Raw genomic sequence first — 17807 nt, forward strand, 5'->3', positions numbered from 1 at the left:
TATCATTTTGCCACAGATACTGCGGTGATGAATACTTCTACTTACAACAATAATCACTGGTGGATTGAATGTCAGGAGGTTCCTTGTGCAGTGCAAGTCGTGCTCTCCTGCCACCTTTTCCATATCCCTTCCCCTCGCTTTCCTCCCTGTGAATACAGACATGTCAAGTCTCACTCATTGGGTGTGATACTCGCTCATTAGCATGCTGTCTCACTCACACACTCCTAAGCTTATCTCACTCATTTTGAGTAAATATATAAAGATTTAAAATTACTCAGGCGCTGCAAGAGACAACAGTACATTCGGGGCCTCAGGCCCAGGGCTTCGAGCTTGGAAAGCTGCTTTCCAAGCTTGTGTACTGTGGTAACCATGGAGACTGCAGGCCTGCAGGCATTCTCTATGGGCGAGAGAGGAGGCGGCGTATGTGCGTGCAGTGGCGGATTAGCCACTGGGCCGATGGGGCCTGTGCCCAGAGGCCCTGGCCAACTGGGGGCCCCCCAGAAAAATAGACATGCCCCAATCTACTCCACTCACCCAGCGCTCCTGCTGGGGAGCAGGGGAAGCCCCCATGCCCTGACCCCGGACCCCAGCAAGATGCCCAGACGGGGGACTGCAGGCAGAAGGGGTAGGGAGGGGCCCCCACTTGCCCTGGCCCAGAGCCCCACAAGCCCCTAATCCACCTGTGTGTGTGTGTGGTCAAAAAAATCTGAGTTTGCCCAGAAAACAAACAGGACTGGATCAAAAGTTTGCTGCGTCTGCAAAATACAGTTCAAAATTAAAACCACACTGGACAAATTCATGTCTTCAGGGATCTCCAACCACCCAGGTTTTTGTTCCAACCAGCAAGTAATTGTTTTTATTAAAATCCATTGGTTTCCATTGTAGATAAAATTCTCCTGTGCCCTAGACCAGTTGTTCTCAACCTTTTTTCATTTGTGGATCCCTAAAAAATTTCAAATGGAGGTGCAGACCCCTTTGGAAATCTGTTGTTTGTATATATAGTTGAATTTTGTTCAGTCAGTTTTCAGTCTAAATCTTGTGGACCCCTTAGACATAATCCATGGACCCTCAGGGGGCTACGGACCATAGGTTGATAACCGCTGCCCTAGACTTTAGTATGAATTAGGCCATTTAAGTATTTCTTGTGCAATATTTAGCAGTTTACATTTTAAAACAAACTATTAAGCGCTGGTTGGATTAAAAACCTGGACTATTGGATGTCGCCAAGGACCAAAGATGAGAGTCCCTGTCTTAAGCAGTGACGAAACGCGCCACCTGGAAAGTCTCACTCTTTGGCCTTGAATCTCACTCTTTGGGGCTGTAAATCTTACTCTTAAGGACAGCCAACCCTTGGCATCTCTGTTATATCTGCTTGATGACATGCCTGAACCACAGTGCCAAGTTGCTAAAGCCCTGAGGAGTCTCCATATCCTAGTGTCCCAGGAAACAGCATATCTCTCCAGACACATGACCCTCTGTTATTGTATAGTTATATGCAGATCTGCAGTTCCAGCAGCTGTCTGGTCTTGTAAAGGACACAGATGATTCTTGTGGTTTCCAAACAGGCATCTTGCACGCTGACTCTCATTTGCCTAAATTGCAATTTATTTTATTTATTTGCTATGCTATTCCTTTACAGAACAGGCTGCAAACCATTCCTTTCCATACTGTTGCAGGCTTTGTTTCATCTCTTCCAAAGTGAGACCTACCTGAGTAAGCAAATCAAGTGATCATTCTTTCTAATGTGCAGCTGTCGGTAAGCAGGCTCTTCATGGCTTTACAGATCCCCAGAAAAACTGTCATGCAAGGCTTCGGCCTGAAACCCATGTTCCTGTCATTTTCACTGAATTCATCATGTGCTCCAGAAATGTTGTTCCTTCTAGCGGATTTCACAAAGGTGTCATTTGCATTTGTGAAATAATTTAGGAGGAGGAACCCTTTCTGGGTGCAGCATTACATACTGCAACTGAAGTTTGTTCTTGGAGCCTAAGAGCCTCCTAAAATGTCAGGTAAATCCTTAATCGTTTTTCATTCTGGTTTTGGGGTGGCAGTTAAGTCTTTCAACACTCTGTGAGTTTCCCAAGCAGCAAAATTCAGTAGTGAAGAAATACTGCTGAAGGCAATCCACACAGGCCTGAAAACTCGCCTTTTGTTTTCTCTACAATAAAAGTCCTGCACTGCGCTAAGCACAGCCTAATTGGAAATCCTTTCTCCAGTCCTCCCTACGTCTCTTCTTTGTTGACAAACATTCCTCTTTTTATACTGAATAATCTGAAAGCAGCCATTGGATTTCGTTCAGTGTGTCTTAAAACACAGAAGAAAGGTTCCAAGGGGTAAGAGATCAAAGCTGCAGCCTTGCTGTAAGACAGCAATCTTCTGTAGAAGCTCTCAAAGCTACTTTGTCACCAAGCAAATTAATTCAATACAAGTGCAAAATTGAACATGAGTTGTTGTATCAGGATATCTCTTACTCTTTCCAGTTAAACTGAAGAGCTGCACAGAAACTCAGTTGGACTCCTTTAGCCCACGTGCATACTTTGTGAAGGAAATTAACCCTGTAGTTAATGGACTAAAATATAGCACTGTTCAAAGGGTATATTTAACCTGTAACAACCAAAGCGGATACCCCTAGTAACTTCTAGTAAAATAACAATTAGAAGACAAAATAGTGGAATAACTATTAAGTGAAAACAAGACGTTTAAACTTCGAGAGCTCATGGAACGATGGGTTTACACTGTATAAACACTGCAAGGCAAACTTGATTGCTTTTTCTGGTCGATCTGCAAAACTAGAAGTTGAGGGAAATGCAGCAGATGTGTTGTACTTGGATTTTAGGAAAGCATTTGGTATATTTTCATAATTCAAATTGGCTATGATGCAAACACTGGCACATGTATTGATACTAACTGAAGGATTGTAAACACAGGACAAAGATAAACGGCAAAATGTGGAGTCAGGAGGTGGAATCTAGAGGAATCTAGAGGACCACAGAATACTCTCGCAGGGAAATAATGGAACTCCCTTTGTCTGGGACATTTAAAACTAAATGTGGCAAAACACTAGTAACTGCAGTAGGAAACTATGATTATCGGGGAGATGGACTTGATTACTTCATAGGTTATTTCTGTCTCTGACTTCTATGATGCTGCTTTCAAGAATATTGCATGTGTGTTTGTGTATCTATATAAGTTGTGTTATTTCTCAAGGGAAGACAAAGCATATTGTAACCAAACAGTCATTTGTAACTTTGGGGAGGATGAAATCCCAGCCAAGCAATGCCCAGGTCTCTTGCTATGTAGAGTATACTGTTTACAACTTAAAGGAGATAGCAGTGGGAACTGGAATGATGGTCTCATTAAAGAGGAAATATTTAAAACTTTGCATTTTGGTCAGGTTTATGTCTAACCAATTAGCCACCTGGCATAATGTCTACATTCCTTTTCTTTGGCACCCAAACACGTAAATGACTTCCCTTTGTACGCCTCACCTGGTGAGAAATGACTCCTCTTGGAATACTGGCAACAGGGCCTCAAGTGGAATAGTTGCAGAAGCTTGTATGGACCATTCCTAGCTGTGCAAAATCTAGTTGTCTAAACCATTCTGCCACAGAGGCCTAAATATTTAGCACTGGGGGGGTTATGTAACTAACATTGGCTAATTTAAACTGTCTTCTCAAAAATTGAAATTTTTTTTGTCTAATGAGAACTGACCTGGTGAAAAATGTACTGGCTAGAAGGTCAACACAGTTCAATTCAGGATAAGCTGTACATGGTAATTAGGGACTTATTACATAGTTAGCGCCCCGTATCCATATCAGCTATGCACAGCCTATTGCAGGGCAAAAGCCTTCTAGGCAATACTCCTGTCAAAATTTTGGGCCCTGTTTGCAGCCCTTATTGTGAACAATGAGAATTTTACATGAGGAGTGATTGCGAAATAAGGCCCTCTCTCCATCAGTATAGATGTATGTGTGTGTGTTACATAGGCGTATGTATGTAACATCTATCTTTGCGCACATTCTCCTTTGTCACAGAGTTTACAGAATTAAGATACTGCATTGTTATCCCTATGCAAGTTGAACTGAGACAACTGAATTGGCTGGACTGTTTCTAAGCCTGCAGGATCTAATGAAATTTTGTCTTTCTTCTACCCATTTTTTTTCTTTTCTTTTTTCAGAATAAGTCGTCTGTTTAATGGCACAGAGCCTATTGTCTTGGACAGTTTAAAACAACATTATTTCATTGATCGAGATGGTGAAATTTTCAGATACATATTAAGTTTCCTAAGGACATCTAAACTGCTACTCCCAGATGACTTTAAGGTAAGTGAGGCCATGTCTACAATCTATTTTTTTCCCCATTCTGTCATTTATTTTGGTGTAGGTTTGTTTGTGTGTTTGACCTAAACACAGTTAACTATATGTTGATGTTTATTGTTAAAGTTTTTAGTAGTTGTGTATTACATTGGGGACGCTATGATTTAATAAATAGACCCGTGGTTGTCATGGATACCATACAAAGTTAAATGATGAAGCTCAAGGCTAAATCAGTTTTTCTAAACTAATTTTATTTTCTCACATTTTTAGCTTATTTATCAGGGCATAACAACAATTAAGAAGCGGCAGCAGCAAGAGCTGACATTTACCACAGTTTAATGTTCAGCACCTTAAAGAAATGTTTCATATTTGATAGTTATTGCAATTTGAGTTGTATAAAGTAAAATTGGTGATTTAAAAACCCCTCATAATCTTAAATAAACCCATGAGGATTTCTGTTAGACATAACTCGTTAAGACATTTTGCTTTCAAGGAGAGATCCCTAACACAGATTGTGAAAGATGAAGTGCTCTCAGGAGAATGCAATTTTTTGAAGGGATTCTATGGAGTAATATATTTTGACTGTTTGGTTGTAGATGATGACAACTTGGCTAATTCTCAATGGTTGAGTGGTGAGACTTAATCTCCTCCTAGGTGATTTATTTATATTTGGATTTACAAAAACGAATGCCTTGATATATCCAGGCATGTGTCCAAAAATTAAAAGACAACAGGATCCAAAAGGTAGTGCAGCAGGTCACTGACACCACGATTAAATAAGAATATATCCCCATTTGGAGTTGGCAGACATGCCTCTGGAAAGGGGAATGCTCCTAGATTTTCAATACAATTTCAGCTTTCATGTATAATTAGATAGGGCACATAATTTGGTCATGATGGAGTCATTCCTCAGATGGGAATCATCACTAGTTTTGAATGGGGAGTATAACCATTCCCTCAACCTAAACCAAATCTCAGCCATTGCTGTGCAAATAAGGTATTTTTGTTTTTTATATAGCAAGAATAATCTTACATGGCCCCGGCTCCAAGGAAGTTACTGTCTAAATTGGCCAGACATCAGGGTGCAGACACATAATATATGATGAGAATGGAGACTGGAAGATCTGGTCTCAAAGCAGTGGCAAGGTTTTGGCTGTCGTAGATTATTTGTTGAAGGGCTTTGCACAAGAAATGTGGTCTTCGCACTCTGTATGCAGAGAAGGTTGTGCAAAAGAGGTGGATTGTCTGAGTGTAGAGAAGTGTGGAAAAGAGGGAGAAGACTATAAATGGAGTAGTTGGGGTGGAAGAGCAGAAAGGCTGACGGGGAAAATGAGAGAGGAGATGCAGATAGGAGTGGAATTGGGCCAGGACCATAAAGCTAAGGGCTGCAAGCACTTTGTGGATGATGAGAAGGAGCCAGTGAAGGGATCTGAGTAGAAAAGGGTCATAGTACATATGGCAGGAGAGAGAGATGATTTTAGCAGCATATTTTGGATAGAGTGGTGGGAGCCAGCCAAGGAGAACTGGGAGGAGGAGACTGCAGTAATTGGGAGAGAGGATCAAGGCATTGTCAAGGGTTTGGGAGGATGGATTTTAGAGATGCTGTACAACAAGAACCAAGGGGATGTGAGAATGTGTATACTCAAAGTGTATGCCAGCCTCAAAGAGGCTATGGCAAGGCTGGAATTAGAACTCAGGCGTTCCTAGCCCCAAAGACCATGCTCAGTCCACTGTTCCATGCTGCCTTCTTGGATGGGGTTAATTGTATTTTTAATTTATTCCTCCCTGAGATAGCTCTAGAGTAGACCCCAGGGTAATGAAGGCTCAGAAAAGCAAAGTGTTGCTAGGTAGGGAGTAACTCAACAAAAAATGCAAAGAATAATGCATTGCAAAGCTATGCACTGTAAAACTGCACTGTAAACAGTTTTGACTTCGGAGAAATCTTGTAATTTTGCCAGTGTGATTAAAGTAATAGAAGAAAACAATCAAAGGCTGCAAATGGAATCTTTTGGTGTTTCTAAATGCAAAACATTATTTAAGGTATAAAACCTTACAGGTTTTCCAGTGAGACTTGCATTAAATGTTTTTTATGTCAAACAAAGCGTTATCAAGTGTTTTGAATATTTATTAGTTTTTTTACCCCTTTAATTTAATCAAGTCGTTTAGTAGCCTCAAGGTTAAGCCAAGTTGCTTTTCAACTTGAATTGCTACTCAGATTGTTATTTTGGAAAATTTGGAATGTTAGTACCGCACCAGTGTTTTTGTGTTTTCTATTTAAGTGTTGTTTTCAGACGAAGTTAACACTGAAATGCAGAGAAAGTGGAGTATGTGTTCCTAGGCTAGTGATTCTTTATTGTCAAGTCTGACTGGTGTGTTTACGATGAATATTAACTACAGTTCCAATTACTAATAAGGCAAGACTTGAAAGTATTCTGCATCTTACAGGTCTCCCTCCTGAGACCAACATTCCTAACAGATTATACAGTGTTCATGGTTTTGTGGATTCTAAGCAGTGTACAAAGTGATGCTTTAGACATTTTGAAATTATTATGAATTGCTGGGCTTGATTTTCCCTTGCATCCAAGCTCTGCTTAGCAAAGGGGATGGAGGGCAGGCAGGGAACTGGTTAAAGATCCCTGATTCTGCACCAGCGCAGCCTCAGGGAGTCAGAGCTGCTAGGGGCTGCTCTCACTTAAGCCACTGGCCTAAGGTCCATAATGCTATGTCTACACTGCAATTGAAAACCTGCAGCTGGTGCGTGCCAGCTGATTCAGGCTCGCAGGGCTCGGGCTAAGGGGACGCTTAATTGCAGTATAGATGTTTGGATTCAGGCTGGCACATGGGCTCTAAGGCCCTGTGAGGTGGAAAGGTCCCAGAGCTTGAGCCTGAATGTCTACACTGCAGTTAAACAGCCTCTTAGCCTGAGCCCCACAAGGCTGAGTCAGCTGGCACAGGCCAGCAGTGGGTTTTTAATTGCAGTGTAGACATACCTCCTCTGGTATGCTCTCTATGTCAGGGAGGAGTGGCTGGATTTATGCCACCAGAAGGATCCCCTCCTCCAGGGGAATTTTCTCCTGGCCAGTTGCAACCAGAATTTAGCCCCTTTGTACTGCTCAGGGCCTGTTATTTATACCCCAACCAGAAATGGGGCCCATTGTGCCAGGGACTGTACATAACCCTTCTGCGTGTATGTCCTGCCCAAAGAACTTACTCTCTGAATAGACAAGACTAGCAAAGTGTGGGGAGAGGAGGAAGTGTTCTTATTTCTATTGAACAGGAGGAGCAGAGGCACAAAAAGCTAAAGATGTACCCAGGAACTCTGGGGTAGAGCCTAGATGGAACCCAGATTGCCTGGAAGCAAGGGTGGCACTGTAACCACAAGGCCAACCTTCCCTTTGCCTTGATAGAGCCTTAAAATTAGTGTGGCCAAGTCTAAACGTTGTTTGATATCAACTTAACCTTAATTAATTACCCATGCTAGCAATATGCAGTTGAGCATGGAACTGGGAGGGAACTCATTCAGTGACCAGAGATTCATCGTGCTGCCAGTGGAGCCGAAAACGGTTGAGGACAGAAGGCAGTAGGCTACCCCCCTCCAAACAAACACAAGCAAATACAGTCCCCAGGGACATCGCCATTTCAGACTGTGCAGAAGAACAGGTGATACAAAAATAAAGATCATCCCTAGCCAGCCGTAAGGGAAGCAAATCAGGCCCTTAGAAGTGTCTTACAGTCTCTGGCAGCCAGCTCTTTACTCACCGTGAATAGAGATTTATTCCACTAGTAATCCCACTGACTCACTGGGGGTAGAACCGAGCCGTGAATTGCCCACCCCCAGTGAGATATAACCGTCAAATCGAAGAGGTGACCATGACCTTTAGCAAACGTGAAATCTGCAACAGATTATCCAGAACACTTTTCTACTAGATCACGAGCAGAAAGATAAAGTGTTTTGTAGAAAGGCGGACCGCTGTCTGTTAAGAAGACTTGTCAATCATTCTCTCCAGCTCTAAACATTGTCCTGGGTACCAAGGAATGGCCAGTGTGTGTGCGTGGCCCACTGTTCATAGGTTTCCTGTTTCAACTGATCTAACAGACTGTACCATCACTTGGTAGAAACAAAGGTGAGGAGCTGTGATTCCAGAGGGGATTGATACAGCAGACCTACCAATAACCAGCCAGGACTGAGAGGTCTGAAGCTGCAGTTCCCTGAAAGAGAGGAAAATCACACGCACACAAACACACTTGCTGAACGGCCCCTTATATTGTTTCTCATTAGCCCCCCGCCCAGAACTGTGAGATGGCGGAGTTTTCTCACAAACCTTCCAGTAGTGGGAGCCAAAACAGCCTTCCTCCTCTGCCGAGACCATCATCAGTGTCCATCAGAGTAGCAGCTGATAGGAGGCATGCTCAGAGTGGTTTCGTTCAGCCCCAGGGCCGGATTTAGGGGCAGACGACCGCCTGAGGTGCCAGGCTTGGGGGGCAGTGGGCTGTTTTTGTTGTTAGCGACAAAAGGGAAAATAGAATGTTTGAGGTTATATGTTCTAAGTATTCCATATGTGGATTCATTTTTCACTAACATCCGAGAATGTTCTGGACCTTTGTAGAATCTCATGGAATCTTCCAGACTTTCTGAGAAAGACATTTTCCTTGAACCTCCTAGAACATTGTCAGCCATGCCCTTGCAGGTATATAAGAGGGAGGGCATTGCCAGTCAGTTGTATATGACAGGGATAAATCATGCATGCAAATTCTGCATTGAAGTCGTGAAATGGGCTACAAATAGAATAAAAAATATAAGATATTCATTTAACGAATGGAGGGGGGGGCACCAGTTGGTCTAGGGCCGGCCCTGTTGAGCACATTTCCTCTGTCTTCAGACATTAAGGGCCATATATGACCAAAAGCATAGTGCTGGAGTCAGGGCTGTGCACTGGGTATCACAGGAAGATGGAGAGATGGAAATCCTCTCTGGCAGGGCCTGGAGACGATGTTAGACAATATGGTCAATCACCCTGTCCCTTTCTCAGGGAGGACAAAATCCACATTGTGGGCCCATGGGAGGGTGGTGGGGGCAGAAAGGACTTTAGATCTGATTTCTGTGCAGGGACTGTGTTTGGAACCCTGCCCTGCTGCCCAGCAGGACCTCACTGGTTCTACTGCCAGAGCCTCCCTGGAGGTGGGCAGCAGATTTGTTCCTAAGAGCATACACTGCCCTTTGCTTAGCAACAAGATAAATTTGCAGCAGCCTGTGGTCTCTTCTGAGCCTGGGTTTCTGTGTGGCAGTTGAGCCTGTGCCATTATGGTAGCCAAAAATAATAATAATAATAACTTTAGCTAGTGTTGTTTGTGTAGAATGCTCCTGCTTTTGGGTGTGCCTCAGACTAGATTCATATATTCTAAGGCCAGAAGGGACCAATGTGATAATCTAGTCTGACCTCCTGTATAACACAAGCCATAGAAGTGCCCCCAAATAATTGCTAGAAATAACCCTTTAGAAAAACATCCACTCTTGATTTAAAACTTGTCAGCAATGGAGAGTCCACCAGTTAGTGAGTTGTTCCAATAGCTAATTACCCTCACTGTTAAAAATGGACACCTTATTTCCAGTCTGATACAAATACACATTTATGAATGATGGGGCCCCTTTAACAATTTCCTGCTTATCTCGTGATATGGTGACTGGCAAGATAAACTGAGATTTTTCTTGTAATCTCTGTGGGACTTCACTGTTGGGTGTTGTACTAATGCAGTCTGGGCCAGCTTCTCCCCCATCTTGCACTGTGTGTCAACAGTTGTCCCTAGACAAGCGCAGCTCTGAAGAGTAGCATTTTACAGCCACTTTGCAAAGGTAAATGACTTCATGGGTGCCAGACAGTGAAGAATCAGGTCTTGGTGCCTGCAATTGTGAATTTCTTTGTTGAGAGTCCCTTCCTCCACCCCATCAATCCCCCAAAATTATTAAAATTCCTTAGTGATGGTAAGTTGACCAGAAAATTTGCCGACCACAGACACGGTATCAAGTATTAAACAGTCGCCAGGTTTTAAGTTACAGGAGCGAGACCAAATGCAAAATCTATATTTGTTCCAGTTTTTGGACCAGCGCATGCTGGTGATGAATAGGTGAAGCAGTATGAAGCAGAAACTTGCATTGCTGCTGTGGTGTGAATTAATAGAGGACTTCACTCTCATGCGCTGTCAGTCATTAAATTCTCAGTTTAAAAATATGACTTTTATTGAACTTATCTTTTTTGCAAAATGACAGGCAAAAACACTCCCTTCACTGCCACTTACGGAATCCGAGGCAGATAAATGGTGCCATGTAATATTCCAGTCTGAGTTGGTAGTTGAAGGAGGAAATGATTTCCTGTTTTTGTTGTTGTTGTTGCTTTAAAAAAATTTTGAATTGGTGCAAAAAACAGAAAGTTGAAACTGGTGTGTGCACACATGTATGTGTGTGTGTGTGTGTGTGTGCACTTTTATAAATCAAACTAACTTTTGTTTTTAACAGCTCAGGTTGTGTGTGCAATTTGTAGTGTGGGCTGATCACTCTGGGTACAAAAATGAAGGAGTTATTTGAGTCTGAACACTGGTTCCTGGCTTAACACAACTTTTCTTTTTTCTTTTTTGGCTGATCACAGAAAACTGGAGGATTGAAACTATATCTTGGGTTTTTTTGTCTTTATTAAGCAGCAAATAGTTAGAACAAATGGTGAGTTAGCAAGTGGTTACTAAAGACTTAAATATAATGCCATGGGCTAACAGATGGCTCTAGGAGGAGATAGCATGATCCCAGAGTTTGTTTGCTCTGTAATGTTACTATATCCCTGGAGGTTGGAGCTGGGGACTGTTGCACTTCTGGATATTATGGGCCTGATCCAAAATCTGTAGCTGTGGAAAGACTCCCATTCAATTCAGTGAGCTTTGTATCGGCCTTAGCTGAGTGAGAGACCTACATTCGCTTTAAGAATGAAGGAGAGACTTACACAGTTCTATAGCCTTGCTGTTTTTGATAATGAAGCTCATGTTGGGTTTTCATCTTTTGGATGTTATTACAGGCTAACATGCAAACATAAACCCCTGCTTTGCCCTCATAAATAGTATATTCTTTCATGATGAACATGTGCAAAAATAAACCTAGAGCTAGATTCAGGAGCAATTGAAGTAAATGGGAGACCAGGGCCCTGTGTACATATGTGAAATACTTGCATTGGCCTCGCGGACAGAGCTGTTACAAGCTCCCATGTAAACAAGACTTCAGATGTTTTACATGCAGATTATTAGTCCCTGTAGATTTAGCCTAATCCCTTGTGCATTTTAATTTAATGTTCAGGGAATTCTGCAAATGTGGAGGGAGAAATGAGAATGGCTCTGAAATGGGTATTTGCTTCTGAATAAAATAATTCATCATCCAGGTTCATTTCAGGAATGTATCACAATGGAATGGAGTCCAAGCAGTGATGCATAATAAGGATTACAGTGTATGGAAGTAAGGCTCTTACTTTACCCCAGATCAGGTCATCCTCTACTGCTCCTACCATATACCCATGCATGAATCTGATGTTCTTTGAAGCACTTCTTGGCTAACACTGATGTGGTGCCATGTCTGCCAGCACACATCTCCTTTTTCTTTAGTCTCCCTTAGGATCCATTCCCGCAAGGTGATGAACATCTTCAACTGCCATGGAGGATGCTGGGGACTGGAGTGATTCAGTCCCTAGGAGGAGGCCCCCTCAGCACTTTGAAGGCTCACTGCTTTGCATAGGAACTGTGATGGTTCCATTCACTTCAGTTTTCTGCCCCGATAGTGGCCTATGCCTGATGCTATGAAAGAAGGAAAAGCAAACTCACCCCCACAATTCATTTAGCATGCTCCCCAACCCCGGCAAGCTTCTGCCAGAAGCCAGGGATTGGAGATACACTAGCACACTTAGGAGATTACAAGGGTAACTGTTAAGTTGCCTATCCATATATCTGTAGGCCTCCATCAAAGGCAGCTGCGTTGCAGTTCCAAATTTGGCCCTAACAGTCAAATCTTTTATGGACATTGCTAAACTCTTTGCTTGAGTGATACCTTGGGGAAGTGGATTGTACAGGTGGATTACATGCTGTTACAAAGTAGCATCTTGTGTTCCTTGTACATTTGTTGGCTTTTGATTCTACCATTAGTTCCTTTTATCCTGTGTTACGGATCCATGGAAGGCACCAAATGTACTAATTTTTGTTGTATATCCCTTTATTTTGCATCCTCAAATTCTTCTCCTTTCTAGCCCAGTAGTTTCAGTCTCATGATTATTCATACCCCTCCCATGCTTCTAGGCAGAGAGTATTTTCTGGTGGTCAGAGCAAAGGACTCCAGGGTTTTATTTCCATATGTTGGCTGACTGTAGGCTGAAGAAGCCATTTATCCACCGTTCTGCAGCATATCCATTTGAAAACGTGTATAATACTTACATGGGGCTGTTCTGAGGGTTAGTTAATGATGATTCTTCACATGAAAGGTGCTAAAGTCCAAGAGTTGTTTATTATTATTTTTGTCACCCTCTCTCAATCTTTTCTGTTTTTCCCTTTCCAAACTGAATGTAGAATTTGAGATGGGGATGCACAAGCCCCACCCCTCGCTGACTCCCAGAACTGTCTTATGCTCTGGGGAGGGATTCTGGCTGGCATCTGAAACTGTGTTGGCACCCCTGCTTGCCCAGGGATTGGGGGCTGCCTTTCCCTCAGCATGCACTAGTGCCCTTAGTCTGGGATGGAGAAAGCCGTCGGAAATGTTTGCTGAAAAGAAGTTCGTGAGCACGTGCCGAAATCACCTCTCTCAATTAACTGAGCTGTTTTAATGACCCAAGGGAACAAATCATATGATGGACAAATGGCTGGTAAAAAGTATTTGTTTAAAAGATGGCGAAGTGACCAGAGTACACATGAGCTTGCAGCCACGCATGTGCTTATTGCATTATTGGAACTTACCAGGTCCCAAACTACGTTTTAAACATATTTTTGTATTTTTAAGAAAATGGCTGCTGGGCCATTTCCTTGTTATGCTGCAGATTTAGCCTGCAGGGAGTTTTCACAGCTGAGTTTAAAACCACTAAAACTGAGAGTTTAAAATGAAAACCTGGCAGGCTTATCTCTCCATGGTAGCACTTGTATGAGCTGCAACAACAAAGTTTAATACGTATCATTTCAGGAGTTGTGCAAAGAGTAAAGAATAAGGCTCTGTCTCTCTCCTCTGACATCAGCAGGCCTTGCTTATTGCAACCAGTTATTTTGATTGCTTAATCCAAAAGAAAAGCCTTTTGACATTGAGCTTGTGGGATAATAAACATGAAAGAATGATTCAGAGCAATGGGAAGTTCACAGTCTGTTCAAGACGATTTAAAACTCTAATACAGTATGGCTTCCTTTGTAGGTATTACGTAGTAAAAGAGTAAGACAGTTTGGATACCTGTTGACTTTACGCTATTGCTGACAATATATAAGCCTAAGTAGGTCACAGGGGAACAATATTCATTTTACAAAGAGAACCGTAAGCATTTCTTCTGTCTCCTCTTTTTTTCTTTTTATAGGACTTTAATCTTTTATATGAAGAAGCAAAGTATTACCAGCTGCAGCCAATGATTAAGGAACTTGAGCGATGGAAACAAGAGAAAGAACAAAGGAAACATTTCCAGCCTTGCGATTGCCTGGTCGTAAGAGTGACTCCAGATCTCGGGGAAAGGATTGCACTGAGTGGGGAGAAAGCTTTAATAGAAGAGATCTTCCCTGAGACTGGGGATGTCATGTGCAACTCTGTAAATGCAGGTTGGAACCAAGATCCAACCCATGTTATTAGGTTTCCTTTGAATGGATACTGCCGGTTGAATTCAGTGCAGGTAATGGCCTTTCAAGCAATGCTGTCTCATGTTGTAACTTTTTTTATTTCATGTTCAGTTATATGCAGATTATTTGCTTCTGCTCAATTACCTATTTTTTTGCCCAGTGAGATCACAGTCTTTCAGGTTTTCCTAAGTCTAAGCAGAAAAATAGATTTAGATTTTGTGTATGTTAGTGCCATGCTGGTCTCATAATAGTGTTATACTGATAAATGCTAATTTTTTCATCAATGTATAGCCCACAGCATTTTTTCCCTCCAAAGTGCCCCTGGGAAGAAAGAGAGAGTTCCAAAAACTACAAAAAAAAAATCTCCATGCCATTTTATAGAAAATGCAACAATGTGTAAATGCATAATTTATGTCTCACTCATAATTAAATGATGGTGCCTGCGGGATGGACTTAAAAAAATTGATCTCTGCACTTTTTTTTTTCCAAAAGGATGTTCTTTAAAAATTGCCCAGAGTATTTTAAACAAAATGTATTTCATTTTCTACTCAGAGTTTTGACATTAGGATTAAAATTAAATATATGAAACAAAGAATGATAACTGGACTGATAGGTGGATGGAAGTGGGAATAAATACGTTGCTGGTCTTTAGGCAGTTGTCTTGGGGGCTGCAACTGATCCGTCATAGGGAATGACACATACAACTGTGGGCAAAGCTGCAGAAGTTTGTAGTAGTCCTTGTGCCGAGTGGAAAGAACAGTGCTGATCATGCTGTTAACACAGACATTAATTAGTCAAGGCAAAATAAAGTTCTCTTATTTTGGATTTATATCTTTAAAATATTTTGCAAGGAGGATGTCTGTCTTCGGTGATTTTTATTATGAGAAATGAAGCCTTCAACCTCTGGGTGATCGGTTCCAAAGTTATTAACATCTATAGCTGTTCTGTTAGCGGGACTGTGGGAAAGACTTTGAGGTCTGGGGCCATTTCCTAGTGGACATTCACAAAACACCTGGTTCTCTAAGCAATGTGATGAGAAAGGCCAGGGAGGAATGGGCATCCAGACTTTACAGAGCTCTAGCCTAGCCTCCTCGAGGTGGGCCCTTCACATGAGAGGAGTGGGATATAAGCGGGGCAGCGGAAAAGTTTGCACTGCCACCACTGAACCTGGTCTGTGACTAAACCAGGCTACCAATCCACAACATTTTCTGAGCACTAAATATGCTGAAAACATTCCGACATGTAATAACGTATGCAGATTTGCTTTAATGATCTGTATTTTACATCAGTACGTTTCCTCTTTAATTAAAGTTACTATAACAACATTCCTTGATGCGTTCTGCATTAAACCTGTCTGAAAAACAAATCTGTTGGCAAATTTTGGTTTCACACTAAACACTCCCAAATGTTTCATTCAGCTCAGCTGATGAACTCAGTGCCCTTGGCTAGTTTTGCACAGGTGTAAGTCCGTTTTCTGTCTGAGTGAGGTTTAAACTGGGTTGGGTCACATTCTGACCAAACAAAATGGAGTCCCCAGAGGTGGGTCAAAGGCAGGGCCATTTGCTGGTGACATAGCATTTTAACAAGTTTTCTGCATCACTGGGGAAAGGGGGTATCTGCAGTCTAGAATACCCCCTAGATAGGTTGCGTGAGTCAGTTTAAAGGTGTTAGTGAAACTCTTTTAGTGCACCTGGTGTATGTGCCATGGTTAGGTGCATTAAAGAAACTGAACAATAAAACAATGAAGGGTCATGACAAACCCAAGAGTGCACTGTAAGCACAAACACTTGGGAGAGGTCTGAAGGCATTTGTTTTGGTAGGCTATTTGCGGAGAGTGGTGGCACATAGAAAAGCAAAAAGTAACTTGATCATACCGCATGTTCTTTAATGGGACGCTTGTTTTCAGTATTAGTTCATTCCAGTACCCCACATTCCTGGTTGACCTATAGCATTTATTATTGCAACTTGTACAAATTCTTTCATGAAATGATGTTTCATATCAAGGACTCATATGAAACTGTACATGTAAAACAAATAATGTCAACATGTTAGTGGATTATGGCCAAAAATAATAGCAGCCCTCAATTTAAAATTCCCATTTGTATCTGCATTTAGAATATAAAGTTTTTTCCTATAATTTAAGTTATTTTTTTAATCTTCTGACAACAGGACTTAGTGAAATATATGAATATACTTCAGAGAAAATGCTGTGAAAATTGTGTATGTTGAACATTTCAGTACTTTATAATTAAGACCATATTTGTTAATATCACTCTGCAAAATTTAAATGAAATGCATTAAGGTATCATATTTCTGTTTGGAGACCTTCCCAACAAAATAATAGCTCATGTCTCTGCGTGTTTAGAGTGCCTGGCAGAGAGACAATATTAAATCCTAACGTAATTGCACTATTTCATATTGATTATGGGAAATCACAGCTGAGATTCATTTACTTTTTGGCATACTGTCTTTGGAGACTTAAAGAAAAGTAGCTCAGATTTTATTCTATAGATATGTTCATCTATTTGCCATCTTACTTTTTAAAGCAGTATAACATATACTTAGGGCCAAGTTTGCAAAATATGGTTTCCACTTATCCACGTGCAAGAGCACTCTCAGCCTCCTGTGTGCACTAGGAACTGCATGCACGCACAGATATTGTAGACATGCAGTGGAGGTAGCATTCTGTAGAGTTTGCTCGTAGCATTAAGTATAACCTAATGCAAGATGCAGTTAAAATAGTACAATATTTAAACATCGCAGCATTGTTACAGGATTTGACCCATTTTGCTTCTTGCTCAGAAAATTGATGATACGTGCATTTTTAACACAAGGCTACAGCCTGCAGTCTAGTCCTCCAAGCACACAGGCAGCACAAATGTTATGACTTTGTCCTATGTGCAGTATTTTAAAGCTGTAATGTCTGTCTGGTTTGTGTGTTTTTATATAGCTGGCTCAGTAAAGAAGAGCCTTATGCTAACATGCAGCTTGCCATACCTATGGACTAAGCCAACAGCATCTCAGCACTAGTTTTGTATTATAAGCAAATTGATTTTTTTAAAAATTTTGTAGTAAAGATATTGACATCCACGCCAACACTGAGCTTTGACCTATTGAGAGCACCTCTCTCATTCCAGTTAAATGGAGACTCCCTATGTCATGCAGCACCTGCTGTAAGGGTGGACTGATTCTTGTCTCCACCTTGCCTAGGCTAAGTCTATTAAAAAATAAATCTCAGCCTGTGGCTTCCCCTACAACTCCTTGATACCTTGATCAGCGCTCCTGATCAAGTTACTGGCATCTCACTTCTGTCTTAGAAGGGGCAATGCTGACAAAATAGTACAATGCCCGGCGTTCCCTTCTTGCCTCTAGTCTGCTTGTATCCCAGCTCCCACCTCTCTTCATTTTTGAACAAAGAGGGAGGACTCTCATTTTTTTTATTATACTTTTACCCCAAATTCTCCCTCTTTCCTTTGACTTCTTGTCTGTTGTTTTCTTTTCAATTGCTGGGGTAGCTTTTCCTCCCTTCAGTTGTAATGGTTTCTTACATACATAAACTCTGTAAAAATCAGGGCAAAAGTCAGTGAGATTTGGCAGATGTAACTTTATTAGAACACAAATCACTTTGTTCCAGGGCCAGGCGGAGCTCCCAGGGCAAACTGATTCAGA

At 41.7% G+C, this 17807-nt stretch overlaps 1 protein-coding gene across 7 annotated transcripts in view; it reads left to right on the top strand.

The window, feature by feature from the left end:
• Positions 1 to 17807, top strand: part of KCTD15 (potassium channel tetramerization domain containing 15) — a 53178-nt gene that overhangs the window by 29299 nt on the left and 6072 nt on the right. For all 7 annotated transcript variants that reach the window (XM_073307884.2, XM_073307890.2, XM_073307894.2 and 4 more), the window contains 2 exons: positions 4178 to 4322; positions 13886 to 14191. In XM_073307884.2, the coding sequence (XP_073163985.1) occupies positions 4178 to 4322; positions 13886 to 14191 (451 nt within the window). The remainder of the gene's footprint in view (positions 1 to 4177; positions 4323 to 13885; positions 14192 to 17807) is intronic.

The sequence above is a fragment of the Lepidochelys kempii genome, chromosome 12 (assembly GCF_965140285.1).
Source record: "Lepidochelys kempii isolate rLepKem1 chromosome 12, rLepKem1.hap1, whole genome shotgun sequence".
Lineage (NCBI taxonomy): Eukaryota > Metazoa > Chordata > Testudines > Cheloniidae > Lepidochelys > Lepidochelys kempii.